Source organism: Eptatretus burgeri, chromosome 8, assembly GCF_056783735.1.
Source record: "Eptatretus burgeri isolate ZD-2024b chromosome 8, Ebu_testis_v1, whole genome shotgun sequence".
NCBI lineage: Eukaryota > Metazoa > Chordata > Myxini > Myxiniformes > Myxinidae > Eptatretus > Eptatretus burgeri.
This window is the reverse complement of record NC_140968.1, coordinates 70,675,476-70,687,076: the sequence shown is the minus strand read 5'-3', so window position 1 is coordinate 70,687,076 and position 11,601 is coordinate 70,675,476. Positions and strand designations below refer to the sequence as shown.

Genomic DNA, 11,601 nt, shown 5'->3' with positions numbered 1-11,601 from the left:
CGCACCGGGCCTCCACCCAGTCCACCAGCTCACCCCCATTGTCCTCCACTACCTCCGTGTGTGTGTGTGCGTCTCTAGCCTTGTCATTATCATGCAGTCTCTCCTCTATTTTTTTGTCTCCCGTGTCTCTATACATTTATAAGTTTCTGTTGTCCCCTCCTGTCTATTAGTCTCCGCTTCTTTCTGGCGTCTTTCCCTTATCTTTATGTAGGTCAACCTTGCTTTCTCTTTAAGTCGCTCCCGTCCTTCCCTGTTTTTCACTCCTTGCTCTTTCACGATCTCCGCGTACCTCATCCTTGCTTTCCGTATTAATTGTTCTTTTCTCTCCCTCCCAATTACTTTCACCTCGTCCCTTGTCTCCCGAATTACTTTTTCCTTACCCGCCTCCACCGCGGGCCCGACAGCCGTTGCACCCCCTCCCAGCTCGTTCGTTCCTACACGTGGAGTCGCCATTTTAAGCTCCCTGCTTACGGCCTTCATGCCCGCCTGCAGGCATCGGCCCATGTTCTGCGTCTCACCCCGCAGCTTTTTCGTTTCTTTTTTCATTTCGTTTTTCATTTCATTTGTATTTGTATCCATCTTTTCGTTCATGTTCGCATTTATCTTTTGTGCATTCGCATCCATCTTCGCTGTCATTTCCGCATTCATTTTTGCCAGCATGGTGAATAGCTGGGCCATGTCGGGTGCGCTTGGGTGAGCCGTTTCGGCAGGGGTTGGGGAAGGGTTTTGGTGGAGAGGGGGAGGGGAGGTGTCATACACCGCGGCCGCTGCCGCACCCATTTCGGGCTCTGGGTTCAGTTGGGCGAGTTCGTTTTCCTGTACAACCAACATTTCCTGCACGGGGATTTCATCCTGGACCATGGATCCTACACATTCTACATCCATTTCTAATACCCCCGGCTCCCGCTCGCCTTGAGACGCCATCTTGCTTCTCTTAAAGGGTTAATTTAGCTCGCTCGTAATATGGAGGGAATCGGGGGTCGCTCCTCTCACCCCTGGACCGATTCCCGTGAATTTAATTGGAGACAGGAGAGCCCGTTTTCCCGTTCTCCGATACCAGTGCCGCGAGGAGGGCGATGAGTTTATATCGCACGACCTGACACCAGTGTTGCGGATTCGCGCCCGCCGGCGTGCGAATGGCCACGTAACTCGAATCGCGGAACGTCGCCCACCGGACGGACAATCCAGTCGTGACCCTCTCGGACTAACGCCGGGAACTAGTCACGGGTGGACCTTTCGGTCTCACCGCGATCGTGCCAATCGGCCCCCGCGTGGGATAGGGTTGCTCGCCAAATTCGACCTACCTAAGTACCCACACGGAGGGTAGACCGGGCGATCGCACCTCGCCGCAGGTCGACTTCGGACACGGGCCACTTTAAGCGACCCGTTCCGTACTATCGGGATAACCGAGCGGTGTTATTCGTCGGCCTCGACGGTTCGATTAATTATCGGGCGTTTTAGCCCACGACCAACCCTTTACGTGAAGCAAGATGGAGATTCAATGAAAGAAAACACGGAGCGAAGCGGGAAAACAGTTCAACAATAAGCACATTTATTTCGCGATGAACGGAAAGCACACATATACAATTCCACCAAAAGCACATGTAAAAGAAGAAGACAATGCAATATTACACAAAAAGCAAATGCAACAATGCAGATCTAACCGACTACCGGGCACACGGCAACACTTATACAATTTTACTTCACAGACGGCGCCGACAACACATATTCCCAAAGCAAAAGAAAAAGAACTACCCTCAAGGATGAGGCGGGCCTGGGGCCGAGACCGTGTCGGGCCTACCGTCTGATGATGAGACGCAGAGCGGCGGTGGCGCCTCAACTCCGCGGGCCTCGCGGACAGTGTCTGGTAGGGGGTGGGAAAGGGGCCCCTTTGTCGCACTATCTCAGCGCGGGGGGGAAACAGGAGGGGGTTGCTGATGCTCGGGGGAAGGAGGATATCACCCTGTCTCGGGTCCCACGGCGAGCGTCTCCTCCTCGACCTCGGGCGCGTTGCTGGCCTCTCCCTGTGCAGCTCCCGGCACCGACGCGAGCACCCCCTCGTCCGCCTTCGCCGCCGTCACCTCTCCACAGCTCCGTCTACTCGCCCTCTCCGTCTCCTCTCTTGGCTCGTCCCAACTCTTCACTCTTGACTTCTCCCACTTCTTTCCAGCTCCACCGACGACTCTCTTGAACTCCGCACAACTGCTTTACTGACGAACGCAGCCGTTTATATAAGCCCCGTGGCTTCACTCTTTCACCCTTGACCCTTTGCCTCCGACCCTTCACCTCTAACTGGCTCCCCATTGGACCGAGGAAAAGTGGGCGTGAATGCTTTTTGATCCATGAATTTGCAGATAGCGACCGCCCTCCAACGCCCTGGAGGCGGGGCCAAATCGCCCCTCGCTCACCGACAGGACGGAACAAAAGTGGGCGTGAGTCGTTTTTGATCCGTTTTCTGCGGAAAGTCCGTGATGTTTTTGAATACGCTGCTCGGTGCGCGCCCTGCACGAGTCCAGTATCGGTGCCCACGAGTGGCGCGAGATGGTGTGGATGCGATGGTGGCGAGTTGTGACGGTAAAGGTCGTGGCTGTTGTTGTGAAGCGGCGTTGTGGTTGGTGGTTGTTGTGAAGCGGCGTTGTGGTTGGTGGTTGTTGTGAAGCGGCGTTGTGGTTGGTGGTTGTTGTTGTGAAGCGGCGTTGTGGTTGGTGGTTGTTGTTGTGAAGCAGCGTTGTGGTTGGTGGTTGTTGTTGTGAAGCGGCGTTGTGGTTGGTGGTTGTTGTGTGATGGCTGTTGAGACGTGGTTGGTGGTGGTAATAATGGCGGCTGGTCCAAAATAAAGATAGTAAAAGAAAAACGGCTATCCTGAAGAGTCGCAGCCCGAGTGAATGACATTTATTCCCTCTAGACAACGGGTTTGGGCCTAACTACACATATACTTACAGAGATATCTCACCTAAGGGACCTGAATGGTGGTTTGTGAATTTCGTCAACCACAACAATACTAACGAATTCAATTGGGCTTCAGCCATGCTTGAAGCCCTAACTAAAGAGCAGAACGAATAGAAACAATGTTCCAACATCTAGTGCAGTGGTTCCCAAACTTTTTTGTCCATGACCCAAAATTTGAAATCACATTTTCCTCGCAATCCAAATGATACTGGTACCTAGTGTACCTATGATAAAAAATGTCAGAGAAAATGCTTTTGACATGAACCCCCCCCCCCCATCAAAAAGTGAGATTTTGAGGGGGGGGGTTCAAGTTTGGGTCACGACCCTGGGTTTGGGAACCCCTGATCTCTTGGGAAGCCTTCCCAGAAGAGTAGAGGCTGTTATAGCAGCAAGGGGGGGGGGACCAACTCCATATTAATTCCCATGGTTTTCGAATGAGATGTTGGACGAACAGGTTGTCCCCATACTTTTGGCCATGAGGTGTAGAGTACCATACTGTCTGACAAAATACAGCAGATGTAAACGGGTATACGGACGGTACGGTAATTAAAATGGATTTTTCGACAATGTCCGCGAGACTCAAGATTTGCATATTGACTCCTTCATGTAATTACTCTCACCTTGCTCACTCAGTTTGGTGGTAAACAAAGTGCCAAACCTATTGCGGTTAAAATTCGAGCGGTGTAAGCTGTACAGCCGGTCCTGTGGACACGTGTACGTCATCGACTTCAACATGACTATAATAAAGCCAAATATGACTTTTGTTTGATACAATAAACTTTTGTTTAACGATCAACAAAGCGGAATTCCAATTACGTCCTTCGACTCCGAGTGATCCTTTTGTTTTTTTATTATTATTATCATTATTATTAATAATCATCTATATTAATTACCGTCATGTTGAAAGTCGAAATAAGGAATCTCAGGCATCGTTACGAGACATCATCATTGATCAGTTTTATTCGCTTCCGACAGGAAGGCGGATACTTCCCGTGAACTCCACACGTCAGCGACGACTTTTGTTCATAAAAGTTTACGCGCTGCGTGCGTGCGTGCGTCCGTGCGAGGGGAAAGTCCTCCTCCTCCGAACGACGGCGGACGAGACTTGCGACCACAAGGTTCTTTGTACCCAATCGTCGAACAATGAATCCGCTATGCGCCAGGTGCAACAAGCCGACGTACCCGATGGAGAAGCTCAGTTGCCTGGATTCGGTACGTGGTGTGAGCGAGCGAGCCGACGCCCTACCACCTCTCGCAGGGGACGCGCGAGTTCGCCTCGCGACGCGAACTTTCAAACTTCGTCTCGCGAACTTCCAAACTTCGTCTCGCGAACTTCCAAACTTCGTCTCGCGAACTTCCAAACTTCGCCTCGCGACGCGAACTTCCAAACTTCGTGTCGCGACGCGAACTTCCAAACTTCGTGTCGCGACGCGAACTTCCAAACTTCGTGTCGCGACGCGAACTTCCAAACTTCGTGTCGCGACGCGAACTTCCAAACTTCGTGTCGCGACGCGAACTTCCAAACTTTGCTGCGATGCACCGGTTTTGTTGTTTTTGGAGCCTCGTCTTTAACGTGTGCTGCCTTTTCGAGTTGCAAATAATAGAATATACCTTTCGCACGATCGCTGATATATTAATTTATTTAATTTAATTATTTATTTATTTCCAAACACACATACAGAATATCGCCAGTTGGTATTTGTCCTCCGTCCGTAGGTTTGGCACAAAAGCTGCTTTTCATGCGAGGTGTGCAACTTGAAGCTGAACTTGAAGAACTATAAGGGTTTTTCCAAAAAACCCTACTGTAACAGGTATGGTCGACGTAACGGGGTCGATGGTGTCATGTTCATGTTGACCGAGACGTGTTTGGAGTCTGATGTCATTGTTTCACTCGTACCACCAGCCCGTGTTGTTTGTGTTGTTGTTTTCATTGTTTGTTTTCAAACGCAACTGATACCTTTTTAAATATACGGGCGATTTGCAATCTCTGCATGTGCTGAGCTTGGACGGTTAAAGTTCAGGTCCAGATGAAATGTGGAATGTTCGTTCTCCAATGGCATTGCAGTCTTGTCTGTTTTTTTAAGGCATTCATTGATGGGCTGTTGGTCACGACTTGTGAAGGTTTCGTGAATTGGACTCTGATTCTCCTCCAAGAGAAACTGGTTTGCCAAATTATTGTTTTCTTGAATCGACATTGCTTTGACTTGAAGTTGTGACCCCCTCGACCTGTTTTTTTTCTTGTCTCAGACACGGGTGGAGACCATTTAGCTCATCATGCCTGCGTCACATTAACACCAGATGTAAATGAGAAAATGCAAAAAAAAAATAAAAACTCAACACCGACACCACCCCCACCAGCAGCACTCCGCACACATGCACACAATCGCTCAACAATACTCGACCTAAAAGTCCTGCCAACATCCCTATACCCCTCTATCTCCATAACTTCCAAGTACCTATCTAATTCCAGTTTAAACTACTCAACTACTTCTGCTGCCACTACCTTTCCAGGGAGGCCATTCCATGCATTAACTACTCTCTGAGTAAAACTCCCCTGCCTTACTACCGTCTTAACTCTCCTCTTTACTCTCAGCTGATTGTCCCTGCTTCTATCACCATCTACTCTGTTGAATATAATTCATCTGCACTTATTTTATCGATACCCTTCATTATCTTAAACATCTCCAGCATATATATCTCCTCGTAACCACCTCCTTTCTAGTGAATAAAGCCCTGTCTCTTTCAGCCGCTCCTCATAACTGAATCTAGCTCAGCCCGGAATCGATCGAGTAGCCCTGCGCTGAACCCTCTCTATGACATCTGTGTCCTTCCTGAATTGTGGTGACCAAAACTGCACACGATGTTCTAGATGTGGCCCTCACTAAATTCCTCGACAATGTTAACACCACCTCTTTTGATTTATAAATGATCTCCCTCCGAATACAACCAAAAACCCTACTTGCTTTACCTGCAGCTGCGTGGCACTGTGCTGCCTCCTTACCTCCCGTATCTATTACCACCCCAGATCCTTCTCCTGTGTGACACGCTCCAAAATTACCCCTTGCATCCTGTAATCTCTATTTTCATTGTTCTTTCCCATCCCCAACACCTTACACTTGCTCAGGTTAAATTCCATCTGCCAATCTTTTGCCCAATCTATGCAAATGTCAATACTTTCCTGTATCTGATCACCACCTCCTCTGCTATCTCCCTTACCTCCAAGCTTTCTGTCATCTGCAAATTTGGAAAGCCAACTCTTTACCCCATTATCCAAATCGTTGATGTAAATAATAAATAGTCATCCCTGAGTTACTCCACTACTTACATCCTCCCAGCAGGGCATCCTCCCACTTACAGCCACTCTTTGCTTCCTATGACTAAGCCAGTTTGCAATCTAATTAGCTACCTTCCCAGCCCCTCCACAAATCCTCACCTTGGCTAACAACCTCCAATGTGGACCCCAAAAGAACTCCAAAAAAATGTGGACTGCTTCATAGAACTCTAAAAGATTTGTTAAACAGGAACAACCTTTGATAAACCCATGCTGACTACCTTTAATTAGTTTGTATTTATTTAAATGGTTCCTCATCTGGTCCTTAATGTCTCCAACATCTTCCCCACAACTGAAGTCAAACTAACAGGTCTATAGTTTCCCAATTCTTCTCTGGATCCTTTCTTAAATAATGGTGTTGCATTTGCGACTCTGCAATCCTCCGATTCCTGTCCTGATTCCAGTGAGCTCTTGAAAATATCCGTTAACATCTCGCTTACCTGCTCAGCCACCTCCATAAATACTCAGGTGCATATTATCTGGACCCGGAGCCTTAGATTACCTTGCTGTTCCTTTACTTCCTCCACTCCAACCTGGATGTTCTGTAAAAGCCCTTCCTCACCTCCTTGATAAATACTCTCAGCAATTGGCAATTCTCGTGACTGTTCTTGTGTAAAAGTTGAAGCAAAATACCTGTTTACTAAGCCTGCCATCTCACTTTCATCACTAACCACTCTCCCGATGCTATTCCTCAATGGGCCCACATTAGTCCTAACCTGTTCTTTTCCCCGATATACTTAAAGAAAGCCTTGCTATAATGTTTAATATTCTTAGCCATGTCCTTCTCATCCTCTCTTTTGGCTTGCCGAGTTATTTTCTAAACCTGCCTCTGTTTACTCTGATCGTGATATAAATCTAACCCGTCCTGTTATTTTAAACCTTATAAATACCTTCTGCTTCTCCTTAATAGCGTTCCTCATCTCACTGCTCAACCACCCTGGTCTCTTTCTGTTTCTAGTTTTACACCTCATTGGAATGTGCGTACTCTGCACTCTACCCATTTGTTCCTTGAAGGTTTCCCATTTCTCTGATGCGATTGTCATATTGTTAGCTTCTCCCAATCTACATCACCCAATTATTTCCTCATACCCTCAAAGTTTGCCTTCCTGAAATCTAATAGCCTTACCCTACTATCCTGAACTCCAACCCTTAACAAAGTCTTTGCACACACAAAGTTTTGGTCACTTGCTCCAAAATGCTCCCCGACCTCCACCTCCTCCACCATATCGGGATCGTTACTAAAAAGGAGGTCTAACACTGCACTCCCCCTCGTGGGCTTATCTACATACTGGGATAAAAATCACTCCTGGACTAAAACTAGGAAATCCTCATCTGCTCTGCCCTTTCCCTGTTCCTGGACCCAATATATCCCTGGCACGTTAAAATCCCCCATAATCGATACTCTTCCCTGACCACATGCCTTTTTGAATTCTTCATGTACTCCTCCTTCATCCTCCTCCTCCACACCAAGTGCTCCATGAAAGCATCCTACCAGTATCTTACTGTTTGTACAATCTCTAATTTTTACCCATACAGAATCCTCAACATTTATTCCTTCCGTAACGTCACCCCTTTCTCTTGATGCAATGCTGTCGTTTATCCAGATTGCTACTCCTCCTCCTCCTCCTCCTATTCTCTCCTTCATATCATACCGATACACCTTGTAGCCTTTTAATCCTGTCCTCCAGTTACTCTCCTCCTTCAACCATGTCTCACTTACTGTAACTATATCGTACTCCTCGCAATCCACTTTGGATTCAAGCTCTTCCATCTTATTATTTAAACTTCTGGCATTGGTATAGAATATATTTAACTTTTTCCTGCCTGGCCTTACTCATCACAATTACTAAATCCGTTCCTTTCATAATCGCTTCCCCACCCTCCGCTAACCTAAAAAAGCCTGAATTCCTTCCTCAATTCCCACTGCAAACCTTGCTGCACCATTTCAATTTAACATTCGGCCATTATTCTGGAAACACTCCCTTTGTCCCCTAATTGATTCCCACTATGCCTGGTGTTGGCTTAATGGTTAGGGTGGTGGGTTTGGGATCCTAGGATCCTGAGTTCAAATCCCCCTCTGCTGTTGAATTAATACCAGGTGGGGTTGACTCCGCCTGTCATCCTTTCGAGGTTGGCAAAATGAGTACCAGCATGCTGGTATCCTGTGTTGGAGTTGCGACCCGTCCAGGATTGTGCCCAATAGCCAAGGAGACTGCTTTGGCAGCACCAACGCTCTGCACAGAGTATGGTCCTAATGGATGGATGGATTCCCACTGCTTCTTAAATGTAAAATCTTCCTCCCCACACCATTCTTTTAGCCATTGGTTGACATCTATTGCTCTGCTCATAATTTCTATATTGTTTCCTAATCTTGGCAGCATCCCAGAAAACATTACCTCACAACCCTTTGCTTTCAGCTGCTCACCCAATATCCTGTATCTATTTTTCAAATCCTCTGAGTAAGCTTTCCCGAAATCATTTTCTCCTTGGTGTACCACAACCAACTTCCTCTAACTGTGACCCGATACGATGTCATTTACCCTTCCTTCAAAGTACCTAACTCCTGCCCCTTCAAAACTGCACAGAACTCTATGTCTACGATCCTCCCTACTGAATAAATAATCCACATATTTTATAGTCTCATCACCCACAAATACGGTCTTCAAAATCTCATTCCTACCAATCTCTTTTGCTGCGCCGGCGCCACTGCCTGCCCCCGCTGCGCCGGCGCCACTGCCTGCCCCCGCTGCGCCGGCGCCACTGCCTGCCCCCGCTGCGCCGGCGCCACTGCCTGCCCCCGCTGCGCCGGCGCCACTGCCTGCCCCCGCTGCGCCGGCGCCACTGCCTGCCCCCGCTGCGCCGGCGCCACTGCCTGCCCCCGCTGCGCCGGCGCCACTGCCTGCCCCCGCTGCGCCGGCGCCACTGCCTGCCCCCGCTGCGCCGGCGCCACTGCCTGCCCCCGCTGCGCCGGCGCCACTGCCTGCCCCCGCTGCGCCGGCGCCACTGCCTGCCCCCGCTGCGCCGGCGCCACTGCCTGCCCCCGCTGCGCCGCGCCACTGCCTGCCCCCGCTGCGCGGCGCCACTGCCTGCCCCCGCTGCGCGGCGCCACTGCCTGTGGCCTCTCGTCTTATTATTCCATCTTATTCCAGATGTCCTCTAGTCAAGGCTATGGAAGAATTTGTCGGTTTTGTTGATCGTCAGTTCTCAGTCTGTGGTCAATTTGCATTGGGAGACCAAGAGTTTCTGGGCACTTCGGATATCTCCGGTGACTCGAGTTTGAATTAGTCCTCAGATGTGGTACGAAGACCTTCTCCAGTTGGACAGCATCATACTACAAATGGGGTGCCAAACGCATGTACAGCACAATATTCCAGTGGTGCATGAACACTTGTTTTGTAAAGACAAATCCTTGTTGATTCAGGAATGAGAAACTGCAGTTTGATTGCCAGTTTCTTGTTTGCTTTCGGAACGACAGTGCTCATCGACTGCATCAAAATCTGTGCTGATTGAAGGGGTCTACGGGTGGTGAGGGGGAGTGAGGGGTGGGTCTGACCACCCAAAATAGGTATTTGCTCTCTTCTCTGAAACCACACATGATTTTGACAAAACCTGACCACGACCTTCAATCACCGGTGATGTACCAAAGTTTGTTCATGGCATTAAACGAACATATCGGTCAAAGAGGTTGTGGGGTTTGAGTGACTGTTGCTTCTGATCCAGGTGACCTTCAGGGGGCGTGGTCCTATTTTTGTTTTTGCCAGTGATCATATTTTCGACAAAGTGGGGGGAATTTCAAATCGAATTTCACTTTGACTGGGCTCTCCAGAGGTTGATGGATGGAATTTTATGAACTATTTAGCACCAGCAATTGAGAGATTCACAGCGACACCCATCCGAAGCGGCTATGATTAATGCGAGTGGAGCCTTAGCTGTGCTCACACTCCAGGTATAAACATTATTCCTTCTACCTCAAATTTGTTTTTCTCCTTTTCATAAAATTATGCTGTTGGAAAGGGTGTCTGTGAAGAATCGCACATAAAATTGGACTATATAGTGAATAGATTATTTGTAGTTGGGCCTAATCCTTCCTTTTTTTCTGTAATTTACTCCATTCTGTTTTTTTTTCCCCATTTCAGGTCACAATTTCCATGAATTCCATCCTTTTTTCCATGATTGCAGAAAATCACTGACTCCATAAATATCACTCCAAATGTGTTTTTCGCAGGTGACACTTTCGGCATGGTGTAGTTGTGCTTGGGGTTCATCTTTCCAAGATGCAGCACTTTACTCTTGTTGGCATTGAATGGAAGTTGCCAGACTTTGGCCCACATAGTTATCCAGTTTAAGTGGTCTTGAAGAGAGATTGACTCTGGATTGTTATCGACTTGTCCGTATAATTTGGTATCGGCAAACAGTTTTGTGCTTCTTGTGATTGAGGTGACTTCCGGTCGGTCATTAATTAATATGAGGAAGAGTGCTTGACCTAGAATGGTGCCTTCTGAGATTCCACTCGTGACATCTTTAAGGTTTGAGGATATCCCATTTGCTATCACTTGCTTCCACCTGGTGATGAAAGATAGAATCCTCTCAAATACCATATTAGTGTACCTTTCTCAGCAGCCGTTTGTGTGGTGTGTCATTGAAGGCTTTCTGATCGTCACGGTAGATTGTCCAAATTGGTATTGTTGTCCAAGTCCCTTTTCTGATTCTCTGACTTCTTGCAGCTGTGATGAACAGGATCTGCCTTCTCTGAAACAATGTTGCTGTTAGCTGATTAGATTGTTAGCCATATGATGCCTGATCTCATTCCTTAGCAGGGTTTGCATCACCATGCTGGTCACACTGGTGACACTCATTGGTCTGTCGTTGTTTGGGTCGTTCTTACCTTTCTTGAAGAGCGGAACTTTATTGGCTGCCTTTCAAGAGGTTGTTACATATCCATTTGCGAGGAAATCATTGAATTAATGGTGCTGTAATGTTGTGCTTCATTTCTTTCACCAGTCAGATGTGGACATCATCTGGTCCTGGTGGCTTCATCTGGTCTAGCTCATCCAGAATATTGATGATGGTATCTCAATGAAACAAGAGTGCTCAGAGGCCCAAATGGAAAGCCCGATCTACAAACTCTGGAATCTGCAGTGTTAGGTCCTCAATAATTAAATACTGAGCTGAAGAAATTGTTCAACGTTTTTGCCTTCTCTATGTCATTATTGGCTCGTATCTCATCAACTCATTAAATGTCCAATTGCCCATTTCCACTCTCATCTTACTTTTGATGCAACTCCAGAAACTCATCAGCTTTGTCTTCACTTGCTTGTTTT

At 47.7% G+C, this 11,601-nt stretch overlaps 1 protein-coding gene across 1 annotated transcript in view; it reads left to right on the top strand.

Moving 5' to 3' along the window:
• Positions 1 to 3,862: 3,862 nt before the first annotated feature.
• The window catches only part of LOC147022004 (LIM and SH3 domain protein 1-like), a 49,953-nt gene continuing 42,214 nt past the window's right edge, over positions 3,863 to 11,601 (top strand). The window contains exons 1-2 of the mRNA XM_085892536.1: positions 3,863 to 4,161; positions 4,666 to 4,760. Coding sequence (XP_085748662.1) covers positions 4,093 to 4,161; positions 4,666 to 4,760 — 164 coding nt within the window. The 5' untranslated portion in view covers positions 3,863 to 4,092. The remainder of the gene's footprint in view (positions 4,162 to 4,665; positions 4,761 to 11,601) is intronic.